The sequence below is a fragment of the Chelonoidis abingdonii genome, chromosome 3 (assembly GCF_003597395.2).
Source record: "Chelonoidis abingdonii isolate Lonesome George chromosome 3, CheloAbing_2.0, whole genome shotgun sequence".
In the NCBI taxonomy this organism is placed as follows: domain Eukaryota; kingdom Metazoa; phylum Chordata; order Testudines; family Testudinidae; genus Chelonoidis; species Chelonoidis abingdonii.
Genome location: NC_133771.1, coordinates 5460373 through 5487209, shown reverse-complemented (window position 1 = coordinate 5487209; position 26837 = coordinate 5460373). Strand labels below are relative to the sequence as shown.

The following is a 26837-nucleotide window of genomic DNA, read 5'->3' as shown; positions in this document are numbered from 1 at the left end:
CTGTGATGCGACTCGCCATTCAAAAGGTCTTTTTCCTTTTAGCTCCTGTCCCTTCTGATGTGTTTTGTTTTTTTGATGTGTCAGACTTTCCATTACCTGCTGGATCCTGGTGAGACGGGAGCCAGGTATCTGAGAAATTGTTGCTCAAGCCCTTGGTAGAACAAAGTCCTCCAAAGTGGCTGGAGGGGCTGGAAGGATTAAGCTAATCAGGGAAGATTAAACAAACTGTCGTTTAAGATGTGCATTTAGCTGCTGCTAAAGGAGTTGGGATGGGGCACTCTCCTGAGGGGTTTGCAGGGGGGACAGGGAGGCATTAGTCTGGATGGCACAAAACTATTGAGGTGGGGTAGCAGAGCCCTCTAGTTGCACGTCTGCTCTGCAGTCTGACCAGCAAGGCGTTGATGCTGGTGGGCAGCCAATGGGAGGTGAGGGCATCCAGCGTCTCTCAGGATCGAGCCTTAAATAAGGGCTTCTTTTAAAGTTGCCTCTCTGCCCTTCGTTGTGGGGCTGGGTCAGTCACTGAGGTGGATGGGTGCCCTCCCTGAGGTCCTGCTGCTGGGCACCCCCTAGAGGAAGGCGCTTTGGAGCAGCGGCACTGCAAGAATCCTTCCTCTAGAGCAGGGGTGGGCAAACTTCGTGGCCCTCAGGCCAAAATCGGAGTTCCAGAACAGTATGGAGGGGCCAGGTAGGGAAGGCTGTGCCTTCCTAAACAGCCTGGCCCCTGCCCCCCACTGCCCCCTCCCACTCTCTGCCCCCTGACTGAACCCCTCAGAACTCCCGACATACCCAACCCCCGCACTCCTTGTCCCCTGACCGCCCCCTCCCGGGACACCAGCCCTAACCGCCCCCTTGGGACCCCACCCCCATCCAATGTCCCTGCTCCTTATCCACTGACCTTCCCCTAGCCGCACCCCCAGCCCGCAACAGGCCCCCCGGGATTCCTACACCTATCTAATCGCCTCCTGTCCCCTGACCACCCCCTGGTACCCTCTGCCCCTTACCCAACCTCCTCACCCCCTTACCATGCTGCTTAGAGCACCAGGACTGGCAGCCGCGCTCTCAGCCAGAGCCAGCCATGGTGCTGCTCTGCCCAGCAGGAGCTTGCAGCCCCGCTGCACAGAGCACTGGCCAGCACGGCGAGCTGAGGCTGCAGAGGAGGGGCTGGGGGCTAGCCTCCCCAGCCGGGATCTCAAGGGCTGGGCAGGAGGGTCTCATGGGCCGGATGTGGCTGGTGGGCCGTAGTTTGCCCACCTACCCTGTGTGCTGGTGTGAGAGATGCAGAAAATTGGAAGAGAGGATGGCCTAGAGCAGGGGTGAGCAAAATACTGCCTGTGGGCTGCATCCAACCCATCAGACCTTTCAATCCGGCCCTCGAACTCCAGCTGGAGAGCGAGGTTGGGGGCTTGGAAGCAGCGGCATGTCCCTCCTCTGGCTCCTACGTGTAGGGGTAGCCAGAGGGCTATGCATGCTGCCCTCGCCCCAAGCACCGGCTCTGCAGCTCCCATTGGCCAGGAACTGTGGCTAATGGGAGCTGCAGGGGTGGCCCCTGTGGGAGGGGCAGCACGCAGAGCTGCATGGCCGGCGTTGCGCCTCTGGGTAGGAGCTGGAGGGGGTACATGCCGCTGCTTCTGGGAGCTGCAGTGGCGGCCCCTGTGAACAAGGCAGCGTGCAGAGCCATCTTGCCACGCTTCTGAGTAGGAGCCAGAGAAGGGACATGCCGCTGCTTCAAGGACTGCTTGAGGTCAGCGCTGCCTGGAGCCTGCAACCCTGAGCCTTTCCCCACGCCTCCAACCCCCTGCCCCAGCCCTGATCCCCCGCTCACTCTCTGAACCCCTCGGTCACAGCTCAGAACACCCTTGTGTACCCCAAACCTCTCATCCCTAGCCCCACCCCAGAACCCGCACCTCCAGCTAGAGCCCTCAATCCCCAATTTTGTGAGCATTCATGATCCACCATATAATTTCCACACCCAGATGTGGCCCTCAGGCCAAGAAGTTTGCCCACCCCCGGTCTAGAGGTTAGAGCACCAGCCTGGACTGTGGGAGACCAGGAATAGATTCCTGCTCTGCCACAGACACCCACTGTGTGACCTTGGCAGGTCACTTAATCTCTCTCCATTCCCCAGCTGTACAATGGGATAATAGCGCTTGGTGAGGTGCTGAGATACCTAGGATAAGGGGGCCATAGAAGTAGCTAAGACAGTCACAGTGAGCAGAGTCCTGCAAATCTGCGGATATCCGCGGACCGTGTTTGCGGGTCGGATGCAAATGCAAATCTTGTATGCGCACAGGGCTCTAACATTGAGGCCCCAATCCTGAAAAAACTACAATTAATACTAGATCTCAAATACTTTACAGAGGAGGTCACTATCATCCCAATTAAACGGATGGAGAAACTGAGGCACGGGGCGGTGAAGTGAATTTCCCAAGGTTGCCCAGCAGTCCCAGTCCACTAGGCCATGTGGTGTCTCCCAATACAAATCAGTGATGGGATGAAACAAAGCAAAGGGAATGTCTGAGATGAATGTCAGAAAAGCTTTCCTGACATAAAATCTACCTGACCATCAATATTCTTTTAGCAGAAGTGATAGACGCTTCAGCACTTGAACTCTAGTTCTGGACTGTACAAAGCATCAGAGAATATTGTGAGCCACACTGCAGTGGCAAGGGATGAACCAAGCTTATTCTTTGACTTAACTTGACTGGAGTTGCACCAGGGATTAATTTAGCCCACCAGCTTAATAGGCCATTTTCATCTCCAATGTTTGACTTAGAGGCCTTGTGCCCTCAAGTAAGATGACGTCTTTTCCATAACTGACTTTCCCTCCCATGCTACTAGCTTTTATTCTGTGGCTTGCAGGATCAATGGGTAGATGACATGTAAGGAGAATAATATCTGACTTTCTCTCAGTGCTCTGCAGTGTCGACAGGAGACACAGGAATAAACGTTTTCCCCACTCGATGAATCAACGATCCATGGGGAGAGAGAAGCTCTCTTGTCAGTCCCTTTTCAGAGTAGAACTGAACTGTCGAATGGGTTCCAGCCAGTGCATTGACAGTGCTCAGTCCTTGTCTTGCAGGAAATTGTAACTTGACAGGAGCATTCTGGAGCCAATTGCTGCTTGTTTGTTCCTTACTGTAATGTATTTTGTTGATTTTTAGGAACTTTTTGCAAAATGTCATCCTTGGAGCAGGCCCTGATGGTCCCTATGCCAGAGCGATGAAAGGAGAGATCACCTTATCTCAGGTAAGAGATCATCTCAGCTGAGCGCTGTGAGAGTTGAGCAGATGGGCAGGACATGACTTGTGTTGGACACAAGCTGTGCAGATGTCCTGCCAAGACAAGGTTTCTTCTTGGCTCACCTGGTGAAGCTATTGCCTTTGGGGCAAGAAGGGGCTAGGTTTGAATCTTGACAACGGTAACTTTGTGGCGTTCACACTGAGCTAGTCTGGCCTCAGGGTGGGCTTAAGTCTGCTATAGCTTGGCAATTTCACCATGAGAAATAGCCTCCACCGGTGGTAGATTAATTACCTGGCTTATGTCCAAGTCTATTTCATTAGATCTAAAACACGGTGTACTTGGTTCCTTTATATGTTCTGGCTAAATCCTTTCATTTCATTTCTGCTTTCTGGGGGAGAGGGGTCTTTAATACACCTCTGCCCCAATATAACACTGTCCTTGGGAACCCAAAAATCTTATCGTGTTATAGGTGAAACCGCATTGTATGAACTTGCTTTGATCCACTGGAGTGCGCAGCCCCCGCCCCGGAGCACTGCTTTACCACATTATAGCTGAATTTGTGTTATATCAGGTTGTGTTATATCAGGGTAGAGATGTACTAGCTTATTGGTAACCCTTAAACTTCATTAGGAAATAGTTAATCCGGAGCGTGTGTATTGATGGAATTCAGAGTTTTGAGTGACTTTCCCTCATTTTGTGTTGAGATGTAACTTGATCTCCTTTGGGTGATGGGAACTCTGTTTTTAAGCTGATTTCTGAGCTGGAAGAGGATTGCAAGAAGTTTGCTGCCTCCTTGGGGGCTTCTCTCCCGGAGACATTCTCCGTAGCACAGGTCTTTGAGGATATTTTGACACAAGGAAAGCACAATACTGCTCTTCTGCAAGCTGCTGTAACTCTCAGGAACAATGGTAAGTGATGACTACTTGCTGTTAGCATTCCTTCCCACCAGCTATGCTACACCAGAAACCATGTTCAGGTGTGATCCTGGTCCATTCTTGTTACGATAGGGTTTCTCTTTGCCTATGTGGACTGGATTTATTGGAAACAAACAAAAAAAACCTCTCAGTCCTCAGCTGGGACTAGGTGAAACAGACCCGAGCAACCAAACCACCGCCTTAGAAAGAGACTGCATCCAAATCCGCATGGAGTGGCTGCCTTAGATAATGACTATGACAATGAGGGACTGTTCAGTCTCCCAAAATGAAGTCCTGCCAATTTCTTCAACCCAGTGATCAAAAGCAGAAACCTCTGCTGGTGGCTTGATTCCATTCTGCCTACCTAAATTTCACCAACAGTCTCAATGGGATTCTTCTTCACTTTCTGTCCCAAACTGTTGTATAACAGAAGCGGTGTGTTCTTCATCTAACAACCTACCTGACCTTAAGATGGAGATGGGTAAATTTCTGAACAAGATTACGTGACTGGGTGGTGGTAAAAGGTCTTGATCATGCACCCCTTGCTCAACAGGGAGTCCTCACTCGAGTGGTCCCTCCAGACTTCAGGAGTGAAGACACTTAGCATGAGTAGAGCCTTGCAAAGTTGAGCCCTTTGTTTGTAAAGCTCTTTGAGATCCTCTGTGGTTAAAGTGGACATAGAGAGATGAGATGTGTAATTACTGATAGACAGCTGGGTGGTGGAAAGAGGGATTCTCCTTAACCATTCCCAGTCTGAATACCCCCGCGACCCATTTAGTCATCTTTCCCGTTACAGGGTTCAGGACGTGTGTGCTCACAAATAACTGGATAGATGATGGTCCTCAGAGACACATCACGGCTCTCGCGTTCTCTCTGCTGAAAAAGTATTTCGATCTGGTGATCGAGTCTTGCCGTGTCGGTCTGAAGAAGCCGGACCCTCGAATTTACGAGTATGCGCTGGACGTGCTGAAGGCAAAGCCGCAGGAGGTGCAGGCATAACTTATTTCTAGTTACGGGACAATGGCAAAGACTGCCCAAAGCGACCCAACTAGACATACAAAGGGGCCTGGCTTTCGGAAAGTGCTGCGCACACCTGTCAGCTGTGAACCAGGGCTTCTCAAGTTGGGCACCCAAAATCAGTAGACACTGACGTGAAAATCTCTTGGCCCAAATCACTGGGGAATCACAGCAACGCCCCCTTCCCCCCGTTCTGCCCAAAACTCTGCTCTCCCTTGACTGACCCCAGGTTCTGAATCTCTCCTGAATCCAGGTTATTTTCCTGGATGACACTGGAGCTAACTTAAAACCAGCCCAGGAAATGGGAATAGCCACCATCCTTGTCAAGGATACCGATGCTGCCCTGAAGGAACTGCAGGACCTGTGTGGAATTCAGGTATCTAGTGGCTAAGTGCTATCTGAATCTGTGCATTTACTGTCTCCTCCCTCTGGACAGAATACGTAGTTCAGAGTTTAGATACCGCAAAGCTGGGTGCAGTAGAAATATCCAACCTATGGTAGATAGAGACTCCTGCTCTTGCCTAGCCTACTATAGTTTAGAGAGACATTTCCATAGAGTGGCTCTCTTGACCCTGCACTGTACAGGGTTTTTCTGAGTGATGCTATAGGTGTGGCTGTGTTGGTAATTTTATTCCAAGGCCTGTTTTTGTTAGCGGACTCAGAATCCCTCGCAAATTGCACCTTTAGGCTAAAATGCTGTGTGCTTGTCCTTTAAGGGTTCAGGTCAAATTGAGCCAGGTCCAGATCACTCCTGACTTTGCAAAACGAAACCCAGATAAGATGAGGCTGCCCGAAACGAAAAATGCCCTAATTTCACTCATCTCTGTTAGATAGAGTCAAATTGTGCTGTCAGTTATGCCACTGTCAATGCAGAGTAACTGGGTTGTAGTGATGGCATTGCTAACCCTGCTGTCAATCCAGAGTGAGAGTAGAACTTGTTTCAGTTATGCAATGCCTGGGTGAATGTAATCAAACAGGAGCAAAGGAGTCCGGCTCTTAGAAGGGTTAATCCTGCCACTCTAATCTGTTAGAAATCTGTAGAAGAGGTAGCAAAATAGAGGAGGATGTTAAAAGATCTGGCAGATAAAATTCATTTCAAAAGTCCCGTACATGGATCTGATGAGGAGGTAAAGCCCTGTAATGGATTAAGAACTGTCAGGCAGGAACCAGAGTAAGACTTTAATGAGCACAGAAGGAGGTTAATGGTGTGGTGCCCTGAGGCTCAGTACTAAGAGGTGCCTTCTCCTTGGCTAAGGTGCTGGCGATTGTAATTCCACTCAGCCTTTCTCACCTTTTGCAGTGTTTGACTAATGTTGGCTTATTTAATCACAAGCCGATTGTGTTACCACCTGCAGAGCCTGAGTGAAGCTTTCCAGGCTTCCCTTGCTCATAGGTTAATACCTTGTGGTGCCTGCCATCTGCCAAGGCTCCTTCTTCCTGACCCTTTGTAAAGTTGGCTCCTCTCCCATCTCCCTACAGAGGGTCCCATATAGCTTCTACCCTTTCTCTCGCCCTTGGGAGAGTTGTCTGGCGTGATTAATAGTTCACCAAGCTATGTTAGCAGGGGCTGGATTTTGCTGTGCAGAAATGCACTGTGACTTTGACCTTTATTTAATCAGACGCACAAGGTGGGTGAGGTATATTTTATTGGGCCAGCTTCTGTGGGTGAAAGAGACAAGTTTTTGAGCTCAGAAGTTTGTCTTTCACCTACAGAATTTGGCCCAATAAAATTATATATGACCTCACCCACCTTCTGTCTCTCAAATCCTTTAACCAACACGGCTACAACAACCCTGCACACAACATTATTTTTAAGGCCGTTCTAGTTATGTGAACATACTTATCACTTGTATGTGATGCTTTTCTTCCGTAGAACTCAAAGCATCTGATAAGTGTTGGATGTTTGCGATTAGGTTGCTAATACTATGTTGTAGCAAAAATCCACATTGGGGGTGTAAATTCTTTGATGATCAAAACCGGCAGAATCTTTTAACCCCCAGAACTCAGGCAGCGAGTGTGCTCTGACCACTGCTTGATCAGTATTGTCTCATTGTCCCCTTGTGCTCCCCGCTACCCGTTTGCTGCATCCGCCTGTTGTTTCTTGTCTTAAACTTGATCTCTGCCCTCGAGAGTTACAGTCTGTATCTTTGTGTTTGTACAGCACCTAGCGCAGAGGAGCGCTGATGCAGGATTAGAGTTTCTAGGCACTACAATAGTAGAAATAGTAGCAATTACGGTTTAAGAGATTTTTAGTCTGTCTTGTAATGTAGCAGAGAGCTGTGGAGGTGCCTGACACGAGGTGGTAGGGGTGAGGTTTTCAGGCACATCCAGGTGACTTAGAAGTATCCCGCTGACAGTCATGGGACTTGGGCTGCTAAAGGAGCAATGTGCCTTTGGAAAATCCCGTCCCGGCTGCCTGAATGAGGCTCTAGGTGCCCATTTGGATGCCTAGCTTTAGCCTATGCGCTTGAGTGGAAATGGATAGTGCAGAGGGTTGGTGATTGAGCACGAAGCCTTTTGCCTGTAGGTCACAAGCTCCAATCCAGGCCTGATCGGCAGCTACCACCATTGGGTAGCTGATTGGTAGCTTAGGTTACCAGGAAGAACAAATTAAGTGTTTCATTCTGTTTCCTATGTGGTAGGTGCCCAGGTCATGCAAACCACCACCAAAGTTAGTGCCCATTTGGCCCTCCTGGTTGATGGTCTCCCCAAGAGACCGAGCCTTGGAAGGAAGAGAGCGAGCAGTATCCTTGGTGTACTAGAATGGGATGGAAATCTTCTTTTATTTCTTGCTTTTACGGGTCTCATCTCTCCATTCCCAGGGAATCCTCACTCTGAACAGGGGTTGGGGAGCTCTAACAGGTGTATCTTGTGTTCTCCAATGTGCATGTAACACCTAGCTCCATGCAATCTTCCTTCCCAGGCTTTTCCCCTTAGTGTAGGTGTTTACTTTTCAAGCCGTGAATTAATTGAATCCCCTTAATCAGAGCGGACCTGAAACCAGTACCTCCTGTCTGAGCCTGCCGGATTGCTTCTGGTGGTTCTAGGTTGGGTTCTAGGAGTGTCTGCTGCAGGCTAGGTGCCATCTCAGGCTGGATAAAGACAGTTCTGGATCTGAATGCTGCCTCCTGGCACGTTTCCATTTAGACCTGTGAAGGAATAATGGCACTGGATGAGTAAGGCCTATTCCTCTTCCCTCAGCTGTGAGAGCACGGCAGTACTGCTAGCCCAGTCCTGGACTCCGCCACGCAGCCCCACCAAGGGTTGTCTTAGCCAGTCTGGGTTCTCTTCTGCAGATACAGCCAGTCTTGCCAAATCACGTGGGGTTTTCATAATGTGGGCATCAGCTAGACTTGCAGCGGTGCTCAAACTGTGGGTTGGGACCCCACAGTGGGTCACCAGGGCTGGCTTGCTGGGGCCTGGGGCAGTGGGGCTTGGGCTTGGGCCCCCTCACACGGAGCAGTGGGGCTCGGGCTTGGGCTTTGGCCCACCACATGTGGTGGCAGGGCTCAACTGGGCTCAGGCTTTGGTCCTTCTTCCTGGAGTTGTGTAGTAATTGTTGTGGTCAGAAGAAGGTGGCAGTGCAAGGTAGTTTGAGAACCCCTGAGCTAGAGGCCTGATGAGCTATGACCATTTTGAATGAAGGAAGCTTCCCAAAGAGGGTGGGTCTGGTTTAGAAGGCTGGCTGAGCAGTAGAAAGCTATCATCTGGGGCAAACAGCCTGTGGCCACTGTGGTGCTGGGCACCAACAATGGCAGTGGCGGGGTCTGATGTAGAACTGAGAACTTTCTTTATTCACCGTGTAGCTTCTTGGCCATGAAGAGACTCTGCCAATCGCATGTGACCCAGTGAACGTGACCCATGGTTATGTGCCAATCAAGGTAGGCTGTAATAACCGGTGTGTGAGGAAGGCCATCTTGATAGCTAAGAGTCCCAGTACTATGGTGTTGAGGGCCATAAATATCCCGTGATGGGCCCTCCCCATGCATGTGAAGGGTGTTAACGTCGTGGAGGGAGAGAGGTGGCTGTATCCATATATGAAGACTGTGTGGTGTTTAACAGCAATGGGCTGAAATTCAAGCAAGGCAGATAGAGACTTTACACAGGGGGATGTTTTCTGACCATGTGAGACTGTCTTTGAGGGTCAGGCTGGAAGCCAAATCCTCTAAAACCAGAGCGGATAGAGCACTGGTCTGGTCTCTGCTGCAGAGTAGGCCGGGCTATGGGAAGGTGGGGAATGTTTACAGCCAAGGGCTAAGGTTCTGGATGGCCGATGACCCGAGTGCCAGGCACTGGGGCCGGCTTCTGTATGCCAGCACACAGCGAGGGGGTGGGATGTAATTGCTGGGTGTAAACGGAGAGGGAAGGACTGTGGGGCAGGAAATGAACTTGTGCTATTTGTCTATTTTTCCCTCTAGCCTGGAGTCCAGCTGCATTTTGTCGAGATGGGGAATGGCCCAGTGGTGTGCCTCTGTCATGGCTTCCCTGAATCCTGGTTCTCCTGGAGGTACCAGGTAATGCCAAGCCGGACCAATGGCTGGCAGCGGTGCTGTCTGTGTATCCACCTCTGTGCAGCATGTTCTGGCTATTTGTTACGCAGCAGCGTGGCCTTCCATGAGAAGAAAGGGGGGGGGGTGTCTCTCACTTGCGTGACTGTATGGCGAGGGGGGGGAGGTCACTTCTAACTCTACCTCATTCCTGGTGTGTCTCCCATTGCCCTCTTCCATCTGCAATCTAGAGCTCCTCCTTCTGTCTTTGCCGTCCTTCCTTCCTTCCTTCTCCCAGCCCCTTCTGCTCTGCTGAAATGGCTGACTAATAGTTTTCTTTGACAGGATAACAAGCCTTGTGGATGGGGGGAAGTGGTAGATGTGGTATAACTTGATTTTAGTAAGGCTTTTTATACTATCTGGCATGACCGTTTCCTAAAAAAAATTAGGGAAATACAACCTAGATGGAGCTATTATAAGATGGTTGCATAACTGGTTGGAAAACTGATCCCAGAGAGTAGTTATCAGTGGTTCACAATCAAGCTGGAAGGGCATGATGAGTGGGGTCCCACAGGAATCCGTTCCAGGTGCAGCTCTGTTCGATATCTTCATCAATGATTTAGATAATGGCATAGAGAGTGCACTTATAAAGTTTGCGGACGATATCAAGCTGGGCGGGGTTTCAAGTGCTTTGGAGTTTATGATTAAAATTCAAAATGATCTGGACAAATTGGAGAAATGTTCTGAAGTAAATAGGATGAAATTCAATAAGGACAAATGCAAAGTACTCCACTTAGGAAGGAACAATCAGTTGCACACACAGAAAATGGGAAATGACTGCCTGGGAAGGAGCACTGCGGAAAGCGATCTGGAGTTCATAGTGGACCACAAGCTAAATAAGTCAACAGTGTAACACTGCAAAAAAATCATTCTGGGATGTATTAGCAGGAGTGTTGTAAGCAAGACATGAAAAGTAATTCTTCCACTCTACTCCGCATTGATTAGGCCTCAGCTGGAGTATTGTGTCCAGTTCTGGTCACTCCTGGACCCTAACTGGCTGGAGCCTCAGATTTCTGGGTCTGACTTCAACCTGCCTTGTACTGAGGTTTTCCCTGCAGGAGCTTCTCTACATTCTGCAGTTTTCCTGAGCTTCCCGCCTTTACTGCAGCACCTGCTGCCCTTCCGCAGGGAGTACTGGTCTGACCCAGCAGGGTTGGCTGCCCCAGGTCCTACGGCCCAGAAGGATCAAGTCACCCTGTTGCAGCACCTTCATTTGTGATCTTGCTGTAGCTGGCTGGGCTCTGCACCTCTCTCACCTCTGGGAAAAGAGTAAGTTAAAAATAACTTAAAACAAGTTAAATGTCTTCAAGTCACCAGGTCTGATGAAATGCATCCCAGAATACTCAGGAAGCTGACTGAGAGGCATCTGAGCTCTAGCAATTATCTTTGAAAGGTCCAAGAAGACTGGAGAGATTCCAGAAGACTGGGAAAAGGGTGAATGTAGTGCCCAGCTATAAAAAGGGAAATAAGGACACCTGGGAATTGCAGATGAGTCAGCTTACTTTAGTACCAGAAAGATAATAGAGAAATAATTAGCAATCAATTTGCAAACACGTAAGATAATAAGGTGATGATAAATAAGTCATGAATTGTCAAGAACAAATCATGTCAACCAACCTAATAGTTTTCTTTGATAGGCCTTGTGGATGGGGGAAGTGATGATAGTTGGTATAACTTTACTTTAGTAGGGCTTTTGATACTATCTGGCATGACCGTCTCCTAAAAAAAACTAGGGAAATACAACCTAGATGGAGTTACTATAAGTGAGTGGCATAACTGGTTGGAAACGATCCCAGAGGTAGTTATCAGTGGTTCACAATCAAGTTGGAAGGGCATAACGAGTGTGTCCCACAGGGATCAGTTCTGGGTCCGGTTCTGTTCAATATCTTCATCAATGATTTGATTAATGGGGATACACACAGTACACTTATAAACTTTGCAGACATATGCAAGCTGGGAGGGGTTTCAAGTGCTTGGCGTTAAGGATTAAAATTCAAAATGATCTGGACAAATTGGAGAAATGTTCTGAAGTAAATAGGATGAAATTCAATAAGGACAAATACAAAGTGCTCCACTTAGGAAGGAACAGTCAGTTGCACACAATACAAAATGGGAAATGACTGCCTAAAAGCACTGCGGAAAGGGATCTGGGGATCATAGTGGATCACAAGCTGAATCTGAGTCAACAGTGTAATGCTGTTGCAAAAAAAGCAAACATCATTTGGGATGTATTAGCCGGGTGTTGTAAGCAAGACACGAGAAGTAATTCTTCTGCTCTACGCCATGCTGATTAGGCCTCAGCTGGAGTATTGTGTCCCAGTTCTGGAGCCACATTTCAGGAAAGATGTGGACAAATTGGAGAAAGTCCAGAGAAGAGCAACAAAAATGATTAAAGGTCTAGAAAACATGACCTTATGAGGGAGATTGAAAAAAAAATGGTTTGTTTTAGTCTGGAAAGAGAAGACTGAAAGGGACATGAACAGTTTCAAGTACATAAAAGGTTGTTACAAGGAGGAGGGAGAAAAATTGTTTTTAACCTCTGAGGATAGACAAGAAGCAATGGGCTTAAATTTGCAGCAAAGGAGGTTTAGGTTGGACATTAGGAAAACTTCCTAACTGTCAGGGTGGTTATGCACCACGTAAGGCACCTTTACTCTTCAGTGGCTGACTCTCTCATTCTGAGTGTGGTGCTAGCCGGCGTGGATTGGCTTGCCCAGTGTTTGGCTGGCTATAGTCATTTGCTAGAGCAGTATCTGTTGTCATTCTTACGCCTCTTCCAGCATGTGGAATTCACGTGGCAGCTTCGCTTTTGTTGTGTCATAGTCGTTATTGTGCCGGATGCTAATAGGGGACAGTTCAAATGAAAGGAAGTCCACTTCCCAGCTGTGTGCGAGTTACAGCAGACGCAAGTCTGTTTCCCGAGGTCATGTTTCTTTCTGTTTCTGCTCTAGATCCCTGCTTTGGCTGAGGCTGGCTTCCGGGTCCTGGCTTTGGATATGAAAGGTTACGGAGATTCCACTGCTCCCCCAGGTCAGTCGGGTTTCCCATCCTCTCCTCCCTCCTGCCCCCTTAGAGGGAGCAAGCAACAAAGGGCAGAGCTAAATTGCTCAGCCTTCTTCTGGTGTGTCTGCTGGGTCTTAGCTAGGACTGTTGTGGTGGAGATGAACCAGGAGAAGCTGAGGCTGAATATTGAGTAGAAATCACTCTTGGTGAGAACTATTTAGGCTGCGGGAGTCTCCCAAAGGAAGTGGGGAAAGCCCTGATTCTTGGGAAAATGTCCCATCCTTTGGTAAAGTCCCTGGGAATATAGGGGCTGTAGGGAAGAATTGCACCCTTGCAGGGAGATGAACTGGATAGTCTGACGCACTCTTCCATTGCGCTAACGTCTAAGTCTGTGATGTGGCACAAACTGAACAGCAGCCAAAACCATCTTGACATGCGCTTGGTATCTGTATGTCTGCTGACCCACCCTTGTCCTCCCCCATAACCTCCCAAGGGTTCCTGGAATATCCTGGTGTGATGTGAGTGCAGGCTGGGAATCTATTCCTTCTAGTGTTGGTCTGAGGAGTGGCTTGGATTTGAAATGCTCCTGAAGCAGGGGAAGTAAGTACAAAAGCTTCCCAATGGTTACATGGTATCAAGGAGGAAACCACCTGGCGTGTAAGTTATAAAAGTGCTGCTCACGACACTGGACTGTTTCGGGCCGTCTTATTTTCATTTCCTGTCTCTTTCCATCACATCAAGGTTGTGCCAGGGAACTTGTCCACAGGACGCCTTGGGAGAATAGCTCCAGAAGAAGTGACTTGGCAGTAGATACCCAAGTTGTCTCTATAGCTTCTAAGCTGAGCAGGGTCAGGCTTGGTTGGTACGTGAATGGGAGACCTTCCAAGAAAACCCAAAGGGGTGATCCAGCTGGTGGTGCTCTTCCTTGACCTGCTCCATCCTTGTCTTTGGCTGTGGCTGCCAACAAGTGGTGGCATTGAACAGGGAGAACGCCCTGGCTACCAGCAGCTAACACCCTCTTTCCTTATAAGGTGCTTTGCATGAACTACCCAACAGCTGCCGGATCTCAGTGACTTTCAGTCACTACCAGCCTGGGCTGGATTTGAACCAGCAAACTAGGAATGAGAGGCTCCGTCACCCGTTAACCATCCCCTGAGCTATCTGGAAGCCTGGGAGATGAGGGGTCATTGCAGCCATCCATGCCTGATGACTAGGAATAACAGTGCAGCACGCACTCCTCTATCCAGAGGCAGCAGGAGCTGAGTGGTGTCGCTAGCTGGCTGAGTGGGTTCATTACTGACACCCGCCCTACCCCGCTTGCCTGAGTCTTCCCCTGCATGGCTCTGATACAGAGGTTGGGAGGCTGGCTGGGATCCCCAGAGCCCCCCGAACCTGCTACTTCTAACCAGGTTTGGATTGAGGCTGTAACCACATCGTTACGCAATGTCTGTGTCAAGCCAAATCGCATTGTCTTGTGCAGTGCATCTTCCTTTGTGCTTCAGAGCATTTGCGCACGACTCAGAGTGAACATCCGGGGGCCTGGAAGGGAAGGGCTGGGGAGCTGGGGGTAGAAGGCCCTGTGAAATGCCATTGCTAATCTTGAGGGCTGATCAAAGCAGCAGTGCTCACTGTTTGCACTATGTTAATTTCACTATGAACATTGCCGTGGTGCCCACAATGGACCAGAGGCCAGACTGACGTAGGTATTTCTGCACCTAAAGATGCAGAGGCACATAACTCACTCAGGCACTTTTGTAAGTGCTGCTTGGTGCCTCTTTATCTCTTCAGGCATCTAAACCTGGCCCTGGGCACTTTCCGAACCCAGTGAAGCACAGAAGAACATCAGCCCAAGGAGTTTGCAGTCTAAAGAGACAAGGGTGTGAGGGGAGAGGGACACTACATACAAGTGATCAGGAGGGTGATCAGCGTGTGCCACGTCCGTTCCCTTTTCTGCAGCTGCCTCCACCTACGTCCTGCCAGTGCCCAGTGTTGTCTTTAATGGTTACCCCGACCCCATTTCCTTCCAACAGCCCCTGTTTCCCACCCCCCTCCCCTCTGCTCACTGAGTTACACCCACCGCCGTGTTATCGGTGCACTGGTAGGTCTAAGGCCAGAAGGGACAATGCCAGTCCCCTCCCCTCTCCCCTACACCAGCTGGCTGGTTCCCGCCTCAAGCCCAGTAACCAGTGGCTGAACTGACGTGTTCCTTTTTAATATGGTTGCAAATACACATGTGCTTCCTGTGGTAAAGTGTCCTGTGTCTCACAACGTTGTTTAAACTGGGCCAGCACATCTGAGCTGCTTGCCTGGGAACTGGTTGAGCCCAGCAGGTGCGTTTTTCCAGAGGGCTTTTATGTCTGGACAGAGTGGCTCTGGGGCAGCCAACCCGTGCTGCATGGGGAACAGCTCCTGTAGGGCCACTGCAGTTTGTCCCCACTGCAGGAAGGAAATTAAGGCCTTGGTTTTCCTAGAATCACAGTCCGCAGAAGCTGGGGGCCATAGTACGCTCCTGAAATGTGCTGGTTTCTGCAGAGTCTGGGGCCGACATGTGCTCTCTGCTCCTGTTGGTCTAGATTAGCCCTGATCCACTTGTCAGTAGAGCCCCTTGATGCTTTTCTTCCAAGGCTTTCTAATCTTTGTGTTCATCTACCTAGTCCCTGATCGCACCGTTCATCGCTCCAGTCACTGGGCGGCTCTGGCTGCTGGTGTCTTGGTCATATTCCAGCTTGAGAAGTGACTGTACCTGCTCTCTCCTTAAATCCCCCTGTAGTTACTCCTCACTCATCCACATCAGGGCTTATAGGAGAAGACTTCAGAGCTCGTTTCAGGAGGGCTTCTTGTTTTCCCTTGCAGGCAGAGACAGCTTTTTCATGGTACTGCCTCCTGCCCTTGAATCTGAAATCAGATCAGCGCAGCCTTGTGCTATGCCGGGCCTTTAATCCTGAACCCCAAAGTACTTGACAACCTGCCATAGAAGGATCATTTTCCCTCCTGCTGCCACCACCACTAAAATGCACCCATCTCTGGGGTTGAACCCAGCAGCCATACTTCATCAACGTCCCAGAGCAGGCCTATGGAAATCCTAGGGACAATCCTATCTCCCCCCCACCTTTAAAGATGGTGCAGTGGGTGATGAGATGAATCCTGGTATGTACTGAACTTTTGTAGAGCTGGTGAGAGCCAGGGTGACGCAGCCTGGTACATGGCAGATTTAAAATATTAAAAAATTAAATGGAAGGATACGTAAGTGAGCTCAATAATTAGTTGTTGTTGTTGTTGTTGTTTGCAGACATAGAAGAATATTCCCAGGAAGAAATATGCAAGGTAGGAGACAGTGTCCTGATTTCTGTTTGTGACCTTGGTCTGTCTGTATTATGGAACCACGGTCCGAGCTCCCTAGTTAAGGTCCTAACCAACGCATCTCTGTGGACGGTAGAAAAGGGTCCAGGATGGGGTGGGAGAACAAAGGCAGTCCCCGTGCTGCCGTTTCTAGCTCGAGGGAACGGTGCTCCTTGAGTGACTGAACTTAGCTGGGCAAGGAGTGCAGTGTAAATCCGACCCTCTGGTCAGTGGTTTGCAGTACTGTACTGCGAAGCTTGCTCTTCGTCTGCGAGGCTGCCTGCAACACCGCAGATCCTGGAAGGAAAGACTCCCTGATGGCAGGATGAGGTCTCCTTGTTGCATAATCTTTATTAGTAGTAACAGTAACACTGAGGGGCAAAGACCTGGGCCCGTCATGCGAAGCACTGCATGGACATAGTGAGACAGTCCCTGCCCCAAAGTGTTCATGGTCTAAAAAGACACAACATTAAATGGGGAACTTCAGTACAACTGTGACCTCCCGTAGGCACACAAGGGCTTTGGCTCAGCTGGCAATTTGAATCCAAATCCCCTGAATGCCAGCTCGGTGCTTCCCTCCCAGACCATCTGTCCTGCCTAATCTTAAAGAGAGGGCCCTGACCTTGTAGGGATGGGGAGGTGTATTGGATCTCAGGTGACTTTGGAGACCTCTTAGTGAAGGCAAACAGCCTTCAGAACCCTGTTGGCCCTTAAGATAGTGGCATGTTCATGGCTAAGAAATCTGATTATCTGTTTCTTTTTTCCCCCCTCACAGGATCTTGTGGTTTTCCTGGACAAACTGGTGAGAAACCCCCTGTGACTTTCATTTTTCCTTTGCTAAGTGTACAGAGGAGCACAAATCCAAGTGGTGGGATTGCTTTGGGCCACAGCCAGAGATCCTGGGGAAAAGCATTATCAGATGTGTAACTTGTACACCCCCCCTCAACCCATTCTTCCTTGTGCAGCGTTACCCCAGACTGGCTGGGAACAGAAGTTGCCAAGAAGAGACAAGAAATGAGCTGGAAATGCCTCTAAAGCTTTCCCTTGTGTAATCTTGAATTAAAGGGGGGCGTGGGGGAAGAGAAGATGAAAGGCAGATCCCTGGTGACTCACTGAGCAGCTCAGAGTGGGTGGTTTGTTTAATTCTGCCTCTTGGCTGAGATCAAATCTAGTATTAGTTTAATATCTGATACATCCTCTGCTGGGAGATGTGCTTGCCTAAGAGATGAAGGCAGCGATTGCCATCTCGTCTCACAGCAATTAACCCGTATAATCGTTGCATTAGACTAGCTCAGCATAAGTTCTTGGGCTTTGCTTTTTACTAACCCCAGAAATATATGGCTCCCTGGGCTGATGGAGAAGAGAGGAGGGTGTATGCATGTCCGAGGGGAAGGATGTTACGATCTTAGAGGACATGCAAAGACTTGCAGACTTGTGGTACGTTCCCCTCGGGTCACCGTCTGGATCTGTCTGTGCTGGGAGCTTGAGCAGGCCGATGTGCTAGCTCTGTCCAAGCAAGTGCAGTAAGAGTAGCAGCGCAGCTGAGGATAGCATGGCTGGTGGGTTGGGCTAGCCAGCCGAGTGTGTACCCAGGGCTTCCGGGCTGGTTTGTATGCAGGCAGCTAGCCTGCACTGCTGCCTGTGCTATTCCCAGCTACGCTTCTCTTTGCAGCACGCTTGCTCGAGCAGAGCTAGTGCCTGGCTGCCCACTCAGGCTGGGAATTGTGTCCCCTGCTGCAGTGTAGACATCAGGGGCAGGTGATCCACGCAGGAGCTTGCACAATTCGAGACTGTAAGAGATTCGGCTTTGAGCAGGGGGTGGGACTAGATCACCTCCTGAGGTCTCTTCCAACCCTGATCTATGATTCTCTGACCCAGCTAGTGGGCAGTCTGGGGACCCCCAGCTGTTCTGTGTCTCCTTGCTGTGTGAAGAAATGTCTTGCTTTAAGTGCGTTCCTGCGCTAGCCTTTCACTCCTAGAGAATTGTGTTGATTTATTGAGATGAAGGTCGCAAATGAAACGTGTTTGGTCCCCGTGGAGTGCCTGGAAGAAGGATGCGCCATTTACGAGATCACTGCACAGTTTGGAAGAGTAATTTGTCAGTTGTTCCTCTGGAAGCTGGAATAACAGGGCATGTTTCAGATCATCACCAGAGAGAAGGTGCCAGTGAGTGGAGGCCTGGGAAGACAGGGATTGATACATCTAAAGAGGAGATTGAATAAGAGGGAAACACGGTAGCGGTTAACAAAACAATGAATTGTATAGGACTGGTGAATTGAATGCACCTGTTTTTCCTCCCCTCCATGGAAAAGGAGCAGTCAAAGAAACTAGGAAATGCCTTTTTACGCACTGAATCTGCAGAACTTGCTTAACTAGGTGCCATGGGGGCCGAGAATTGAGGACCATGTTTAAGAGAAGTCAAACATCACTGTGGATAATGTGAACGGTAGACAGGATAGAAGAAGGTATTTAAACAGTCATCACCCGCTGGTTGCCATGAGCTAGGGAAAAAGAGGTAGGTTATTCCACAGGGATCCTTGCACATTTTTCTGAAGCATTTGTTACTGGCCACCGCAGAGAACAGGATGCTGGACTTAAATAGGCCTTGGTCTCATTCAGTCTGGCAAGTCCTGTGTCTTCAGCCAGCCGGTTGATTCATCTCTCGCTCCTGTCTCGCTGCTGGTGGTGATGGAGAACGGTTTTCCGTTTGACACACGGGTGGGTGTGCAGCAGAGCAGCAAATGGCAAGCTAAGCAGCTTGACCCCTCCTGTACTGAATAATGTACCCTTCTGGGGTCATTCATCTGCTGGACAGCACAGTGCTTAGTGGCTTCCATCCCACTGAAAGAATGGAATCAACCCCTACTCCTTTAAATGAGATGACCAGTGTGTGGGGTGGGGAGGAGGTTGGGGGGTGGGAGTAGCGACACAGGCAAATGTCAGTATCTGTAGGGGTTTTCTCTGCTATATCCTGAAACCTCTTCCATCTGTCCTGAAAGTAGCTCAGCTTGAAGTGCTGTCCGCTCTTTAACGAAATTGTAAATAAAAAGAGGAGCTTCTTCAGCAGCTCTGCTCCCCATGTATGTCAGCATCAGAACTCTAATGACACTGCTTCTTGCTTCACTCCTGAGAGCCTGCAGGGCCAGTCTGGTTATGGGTGAGCGAACCGCAGTGTCTTCTTCCTTGTGCCTTAGCAGAATGGTCTCCTAGCTTCTGCTCACCGAGCCCCACTTGGTGATGTCCGTGCAAACCCACTGACTGTAATACAGCTCCACTGAGGGACCAGTTTGGTCCCCAGAACCTGCATTACTGGGGATGAGGCACAAAAGACAAGGTGCCTGGAGTGACCCTGATCGCAGGTGGATTGGAAAAACCAATCTCAGACTGGGTGTGTTTGACCTGCAGTTGCTTAGACCATAAATGCAGCCGCCCCACCATGCTACTTCTAGACATCTCTGAAAAGGAGAGGGAGGAGGAAGGAATTGCTGTGCTTGTGTACTCCAGCTCCCCTAAATCCACACCCTGTGGGGAGGCTGCCCACCAGTTGGCGCGTAACCTGGTGAAAGGCAGAAGTCTCAAATATCCTGCCAGCTGGTGGGAAAACTTGCTGCCAACCTTTATTTTCAGGAATAGCGTGACCTGCATGCTTCCAAGTCGTGAGTCTTGCCACACAGCCCCGGTGCTCTCTGAAGCTTCTCTTTCTCTTGAGTTTAAGCTCTCCATTCCCCGTGGGTCTGCGCATCTTGGCCTGCATTTCCGATCTCTTACTACTCCATTCCCCACGCTGCCTTTGTCCTGCCAGTAGACGTGCCCCTTCTTTATCCTTCTCTTGCTCATGTATCTCTACCTCCTTCCGTATGGAGGCCACCATATTCTCCCCAAAGACGTTAAGGCCAGAAGGGACGGTTCCAACCATCTTCTGCATACCACAGGCTGTAGAATTTCCCCTGGTGTTTACTGAACCATGCCCAAGGATTTCGGGTACAAAAGGTCTAATCTCTTAAGACTCCAATTGATGGAGTCTCCATCCCATTCCTGGGGGAGCTGCTCCAATGTCTAATGACCCTCCTTGTTGAAAATGTGCATCTTGTTTCAAGTTTGATGTTAACTAGCTGGAGCTAAATTCTTCCTTTATCCGCTCAATCACAGAGCCTTCTAGTAACAGACTCCTCCATGCAGCAGCTGAGAGGGTTGCATTGGGGTTTCTAAGGTGTTATAATTTTCATCTTGCGGTTTGTTCTTTATTTTTGTTACCACAACTTTAACCGTTCCAGACTTGCATGATCTTGTAAGTTTATTTGAATAGACTTCTTATTACCTTTTCCCTCTGCTTGGGAAGCTTTTTAATGGGGAAACACCTGGATTTGACATCAGTTGGGCAAAAGACCCATCAATCTTTACTGGTGTAGCTCTCCATGTTCTGTTTATAGGCTGATGCATTTTTTCTTAGGATGTAATGAGAAAACCACACCCGAAGTGGGAGCAAAAGAAAACTCCGCTGCTGCTTGCAATTGACTTGCTGGGAGAATATGGGCCCAGCACGTGGCACATGGCCCAGTTAGCCATGTCAGGACCCGGGCATCACTCGCCTGGCTCCAGAAAATGCCAGGCTGGAGTGCTCGGAGTGCCCTGAACCATGTCCCCTCCACATCGTGTGCAGTGCTGTACACTCTCAGGGCCAGATCTTCAACTGGAGTCAGTCAGCCGAGCTTCAGGCCAGCCAGTGGAGCTCTGTTTCTTCACGCCAGTGGAGAATCTGGCCCCACATGCTCAGTAAATAGCAATACTCTGACACAAATCCCCTCGCTGGTTCAGGATCCATAAGTGGGATGCAGAATGCTGCATAGCCATCTCCAAGAGGGCAGTACAGCATTCCCCCATGCCATGCTTGGCCATTAGGCCAACCCTGAGTCAGACCGGATATGACTGTCTGTGGGACTTAGCTGTTTGCTTGAGGATTCCCATCCAGGTACTGGTCTAACCTCTCTCTCTCCATTTTGTGAGATGTGCTGCTTCTCATGCTGTGATAGTTACAGCTGCTGGCTAGCTCTTGAAAACACTTGGCTTCCTCCAAAGACATCTATTATTTCCAAAGAGCCTACAGGAAGCTGATGGGATCTCATGCTGCAGGAGGCTGGGCCACTGCTGTAGGTGAAAGCAGTCATTTCCTTGCAGGATGTGGAGTGCTGACTACTCAGAGGATTGCAGAGCTTCTCTGTCAGCTTCTTATTTCTCTGCGGGGGAGAGCTGGGAACACTGGCAGAGGTCACTGAGAAACCAGCTCTGCATCTTGGAAGTCGTTCTGGGCAGTTAGCTCCTGCCTTGTGAGTAAACGTGGGATTGGAAGAAACCTGCTCAGCTCTAAGCCCAGCAGACGTAAGGGCTATTTAATCTTTGATCAGGAATCTCATTAACGCTGGGGAAGAAGTCGCTGACTCGGTTTCCCAAATGTGTGAGTGCAGCATTTCAGAAGGCCTCTACCTGTGCTGCAGGGTGCTCTACAACCTATTTTTTCCACTTCCACTGGGAAGCAAAAAATAAAACGTAAGGGCAAAAGATGGCTCTTAAGAGCTGGCTTTAGCTTCAGGTAGCCAAGTAGCACTTCCCACCTGGTTGTGGGGGAAGAATCACAGTGTGTGTGAAATTTCTTCCTGGCTAACTGGAAACAGACATTAAAGGAGCGACCAAGGGGTTGGCACTGGAATAATGTCGTTGTTTTACCGCCAACATCACTAGTTCAAAGCTGCCCCTGTTCCACGGGAGATGAAAGTTGTCTGTCTGAAGGCCAATGAGAATTTCACCTAATCTCATGACTCTAGGAGCTGGGGCTTTAAGACAAACACCCAATCTCAAGATTTGGCAACATGGCCCCTGTGAGGCAAGGCATATTATTCCCATTTCATAGATGAACAGATGCACAGAAAGATGAAGGCTATGCCTACATTGCAAGGGAAGGAGCAATTGCAGCACAGGTGGCATAACTGTGCTGGCTTTTGTGACAGATACGACAATTTCCTGCAATATCCTGGACAGACCTTATTGAGTTAAATCTTATTGAATTAAGCTTAAGTATCTTTGGAGACCACTGTATTAAAAATGCAAAGGATACGTATTATTGGAGGGTTGCAGGTAACTTCTCTGGGGGGGAAGATGTGGTCAACAGAAACCTTGGGAGCTTCAAAGGATTATTTTAAACAATGTGCCGGACAAACTGAGTTAAGTGGGGTTCCTATGAAATAGCTGGTGGGAGGGGGGATAACCACAAATTACCACCTCCGCTTATGCAAAGACCCAACCTTTGGAAGCTTTGTCCTGAGGAGGGGATCCTTGCTTAGCTGATTACTTAGTTATGGTCTGCAGCTCAAAGACTCATATTATATAAAGGAGTGATTCTCTGATTCAGCGTATGATTGTTCTGAGCTAACAGCTGTTGTGACGACAGGAAAACCCCCAAAGCTTTGACCACTATTTTAGTTCAGGCCTCAGACCAAGCCTCTGATACAAGGCTCGCTTCCTCCTACAGCTAGCACAGCTAAGAATAGGAGCGTAGACGTGGTGGCACGGGCTTCAGCACAAGGGGACTGGCACAGCACAAGTCCTTCAGGGACCCTGGGTACATACTCTGGTTGCTAGCCCATGCTGAAAACCCTGCCACCACAGCTACACGATTGTTATCCGGGTTTACTCGATTAACGCTAGCACCAGTGTACCAACCCACATTACAACTACACCTTCCACTGCGCCTTTCCCCAGCCCCAGTGATGGCCTTTCCTGTCCTGCAACCCCTTGTCATGGAGTCCCTGGATGATGCTCTGGAACTGCTCCTGCGATGCCAGGCAGGACTCTGGGGAAGTCTCTCTGTGAGCAGACTGTCTTCAGGGCAAGAAGCTCACATGGCTTCCATCTTCCTGGGTCTGACCTTGGAGCATTCAGCATCCTCTGCCCCTCTGTGCGCTTCCCACAGTGAGTCCGCCCCAGTGGGGTCCTGGGGAAGCCAGAGGGTCCTGTACCCCACTTCGCAGTCAGACGTGACTCTTAGCCAGCCAGTAAAACAGACTTTTATTAGATGACAGGAACAGGGTATAAAACAGAGCTTGTAGGTACAGAGAACAGGACCCCTCAGCCAGGTCCATTTTGGGGGGCAGTGAGCCAGACAACCAAGTCTGCACCTCACTACACATTCCCCGCCAGCCCCAAACTGACTCACCCTCCAGCCCCTCCTCCTCTGCTTTGTCCCTTTCCTGGGCCAGGAGGTCACCTGATTGCTTTGTTCTCCAACACCTTTAACTATCACCTTGCAGGGGGGAAGGGCCCAGGCTATTAGTTGCCAAGAGACAGAGTGCCAGCCATGTATGCACACTAGCCCTTTTCTCTGCAACAATCACACCCCCTTATCCCACCACGTAGACACTTAAGAAATGTATCGGGGAAACTGAGGCACCCCTATAGTAGTCAGAGGAAACATTCAGAACAGTCCCACTTCTTCCCACCCCTTCAGCTGGGAAAACTTGCCTTAATGCATCAGTCATAGCAGCCTGGTCTGGAGGAGCTCCCTGCCATGGGCACGGGGAGAGAGCTGGTCTGAGAGCGCAAAACCTCGTAGCCTTTGTGCAGAACCATTCAGGGCTGGCCTCCGAAGTTGCTCGCTCGCTCCCTCCCTCCCTCCCTCCCTCCTAGTAGGTGGCTCTGTGGCAGAAGAGGGAGCACATCCTTCGACTCCAGTCAACCCGCAGAGGCTGAACTCCTAACTGAGTGAAGGCTCCGGGTCTTGCAGTGGAAAATTGCTCCAGCCTAATCATGCTGGTTGTCCCCGGCTGTGCGTCTTCTCTCTAAGGGCACCTGCCCCTTGGTGCCCTGTGTGGAGTGGAACCCCCCTCACCTTCCACTCCCGCTGTGCTGAGTCTGGGATTAATAAATCACCATGGCAATCGGTGAAGCAGAGGGCAGCATGGGAGGCGGCGGGGAGGGGGAGGAAAAGCAGGCTGGTGGTTTTAGGGCTTCCTGCAAAAAAGTGATTTGGGCTTTCTGCTCGCCTCAGCTGCACAAGCGTGGCTTGTCACCTTCCAGGAGCACAGCGAGATGGTGTGTGTCCTAAACAAGGAGCTGCTGGCAGGGACCTGTTAAGAATTCAGGGCTTGGTGTGCTGGAACAGCGAGGCTTGCCCTGTCTGCTGGTGTCCTGTCAGCCACTCACGACAGAGTGCTGGGATTGCTGGGGCCAGGATTTCTGATTTCTATTTAAGGACTGAAAGGACCGTTAGGATCATTGGCGGGGGATACAACAGATGTGGGGCAGCTCACAGAGATGGTGATCAGATGGTTTCATCAACCTAGCTACCATCAGATGAGGAGATTAATTTCCAAGGGCAACACAACCTTCCCTGCGTCCACACTCTGGGCTTGTAGCAGCACAGGTACAGCGCTGTAGCTGTGCTGCTGGAGCATCCATAGTGTAGACCTGGCCTAAATCTTATTGATGTCCCATTTACATCAGTACTTGCTTTATACATGAAGGGCAGAAGGGACCAAAGATCATCTAGTGAGACTTACTGTGTATCGCAGGCCAGGGAAGTTCATCGTTAATCCTGTATTGAGCCCAGAATCTCATAGAAATACGACTATTGCTCCCGACCTGAAAGTAGCATGACACCTCTTTGTGATGGAGCATGTAAACCCTGCTCAGTGATCTGGCCTGGAGGAATGGAAAGTATGTTGGCAAGTGGGGTGGGTGAGTCTAGACTCAAATTCCAGGGCTGGATGTAAACTTCAGTCCGTCTCTGTTCTTGGAGGACAGGATCAGAACTCAAAATGATCTGGACAAACTGGAGAAATGGTCTGAATTAAATGGGATGAAATTCAGTAAAGATAAGTGCAAAGCGCTACCCTTAAGAATCAGATAGACTCATAGAACTGGAAGGGACCTCGAGAGGTCATCTAGTCCAGTCCCCTACACTCATGGCAGGACTAAGTATTATCTGACCATCCCTGATAGGTGTTTGTCTAACTTGCTTTTAATAATCTACAATAATGGAGATTCCACAACCTCACTGGGAAATTTATTCCAGTGCTTAAGCAAAGTTTTTCCTAACGTCCAACCTAAACCTCCCTTGCTGCAATTTAAGCCCATTCCTTCTTATCCAATCCTTGGAGGTTAAGGAACAATTTTTCTCCTTCCTCCTTATAACAACCTTTTATGTACTTGAAAACTGTTATGTCCACTCTCATTTTTTTCAATCTGGAAAAAAAAATGGGTTTGTTTAATCTTCCCTCATAGGTCATAGGGAGGTTGTGGAAGCTCCATCATTGGGGATTTTAAAGAGCAGGTTGGACAAACACCTGTCAGGGATGGTCTAGATAATACTTAGTCCTGCCTTCAGTGCAGGGGACTGGACTAGATGACCTCTCAAGGTCCCTTCCAGCCTTACGATTCTGATATTATGATTCTTGGAGACTAGATTCCAAAACCCTTGCCACAGAGACCAGTGAGGGGAATCAATGATCATGGAACTGGAGAGAATAGAAACCAAAGAAGTGGGGTGACAATTGATGACCAAGAGGGGAAAGAGAACCAGGAGACTTTCACCCTGTCAAAGTATCAGTTCTCAGATACTCTGCAAGTCAGCTACTGAGGTTCCTGTCTCTGACGGAATTGAATGGAAAGCTACAGTGGACCCACCTGATGGTCATCCTGGTTTTATGAAGCAAGCAGGTACCAAGAAAGATTCTTCAACTGTCCTAAGAAGCCAGTCGTCATTGGTGGAGGAGAGCAGACAGAATTCAGCGAAAGACACAAGGACAGCAGGACTGTGTGCAGTCTCCCTGGAGAGCAAACATGGGATTACGAAGTCGTGTGGAAAGTCTCCAGTCATGGTGATACACTGGAGCCAATGACATGGCATCACGTGGAACTACACAGGTTATTGAACATGTCAAGGATCTTGGAAGGGAGCTGAAGAGGAGGAAAATCCAAGTGATCTCTTGTTTGAGGGACTGAAAGGATTTCTGAGAAGAAGGCAGAAAATCCTGGAGATGAACTATTGGCTGCATGGCTGGTATGAAGTGAGAGGGTTGGTGGGGAGTGAAAGAAAGGGCTGTATGAATGGATGGCCTGTATCTCATGGGTGAGGGGATGCTAGTCTCAGTTGGAGAATAGCTGGAGCAGCCGGGAGTGTATTAAACTAACAGGGAGGGGGCTAAGGAAACAAATGACGTGCACGCTCAAACTCAGTGTCACAAACAGATTGCACCAATGTGGCAAAGGGTATGAAGAGAATGTTTGTTCGTTTTTTCAGTTGCTTTTATGCCAGTGGCAGGAGGCTGGCTAACAAGCAAGAAGAATGGGAAAGTGTCATTAAGAAGAAATTTGATATTAGCGCTATGATGGGGCAATTAACCTGCCCTTTACAGTTTCTGATAATTATAGATGGTGATTTTCTAACACAAGGTGTTGAACCAGCATGAGGAAACCTGTTTTGGACCTCATTATGAAGGATACAGAATATAGGCTGGTTAGCCTGAAATCAATTCTATCACAAATAATGGAAAAGCCGATATGGGATTCAACTGATAGAGAATTAAGGGTGGGAATAGAATTAATACCAGTCAATGTGGCTATCATAGCTTCCTACTCAGATTTGAACCTTAGCGTTCCTAACCTGAGAAGCTAGCATGAACCCCTCTAAGCTTAATTACCAGCTTAGATTTGATATCGCTGCCACCAGCCAATTTCCAGGGTTTTGGCTCACTCTGGTCTCCCCAAAACCTTCCCTGGGGGACCC

General features: G+C 49.3%; 1 protein-coding gene across 1 annotated transcript in view; it reads left to right on the top strand.

Annotated features, from left to right (window-relative positions):
- Positions 1 to 3165: 3165 nt before the first annotated feature.
- Positions 3166 to 26837, top strand: part of LOC116830887 (bifunctional epoxide hydrolase 2-like) — an 83911-nt gene continuing 60239 nt past the window's right edge. The window contains exons 1-9 of the mRNA XM_075063565.1: positions 3166 to 3246; positions 3989 to 4148; positions 4951 to 5141; positions 5425 to 5547; positions 8978 to 9052; positions 9590 to 9685; positions 12670 to 12748; positions 16011 to 16045; positions 16836 to 16862. Coding sequence (XP_074919666.1) covers positions 3220 to 3246; positions 3989 to 4148; positions 4951 to 5141; positions 5425 to 5547; positions 8978 to 9052; positions 9590 to 9685; positions 12670 to 12748; positions 16011 to 16045; positions 16836 to 16862 — 813 coding nt within the window. The 5' untranslated portion in view covers positions 3166 to 3219. The remainder of the gene's footprint in view (positions 3247 to 3988; positions 4149 to 4950; positions 5142 to 5424; positions 5548 to 8977; positions 9053 to 9589; positions 9686 to 12669; positions 12749 to 16010; positions 16046 to 16835; positions 16863 to 26837) is intronic.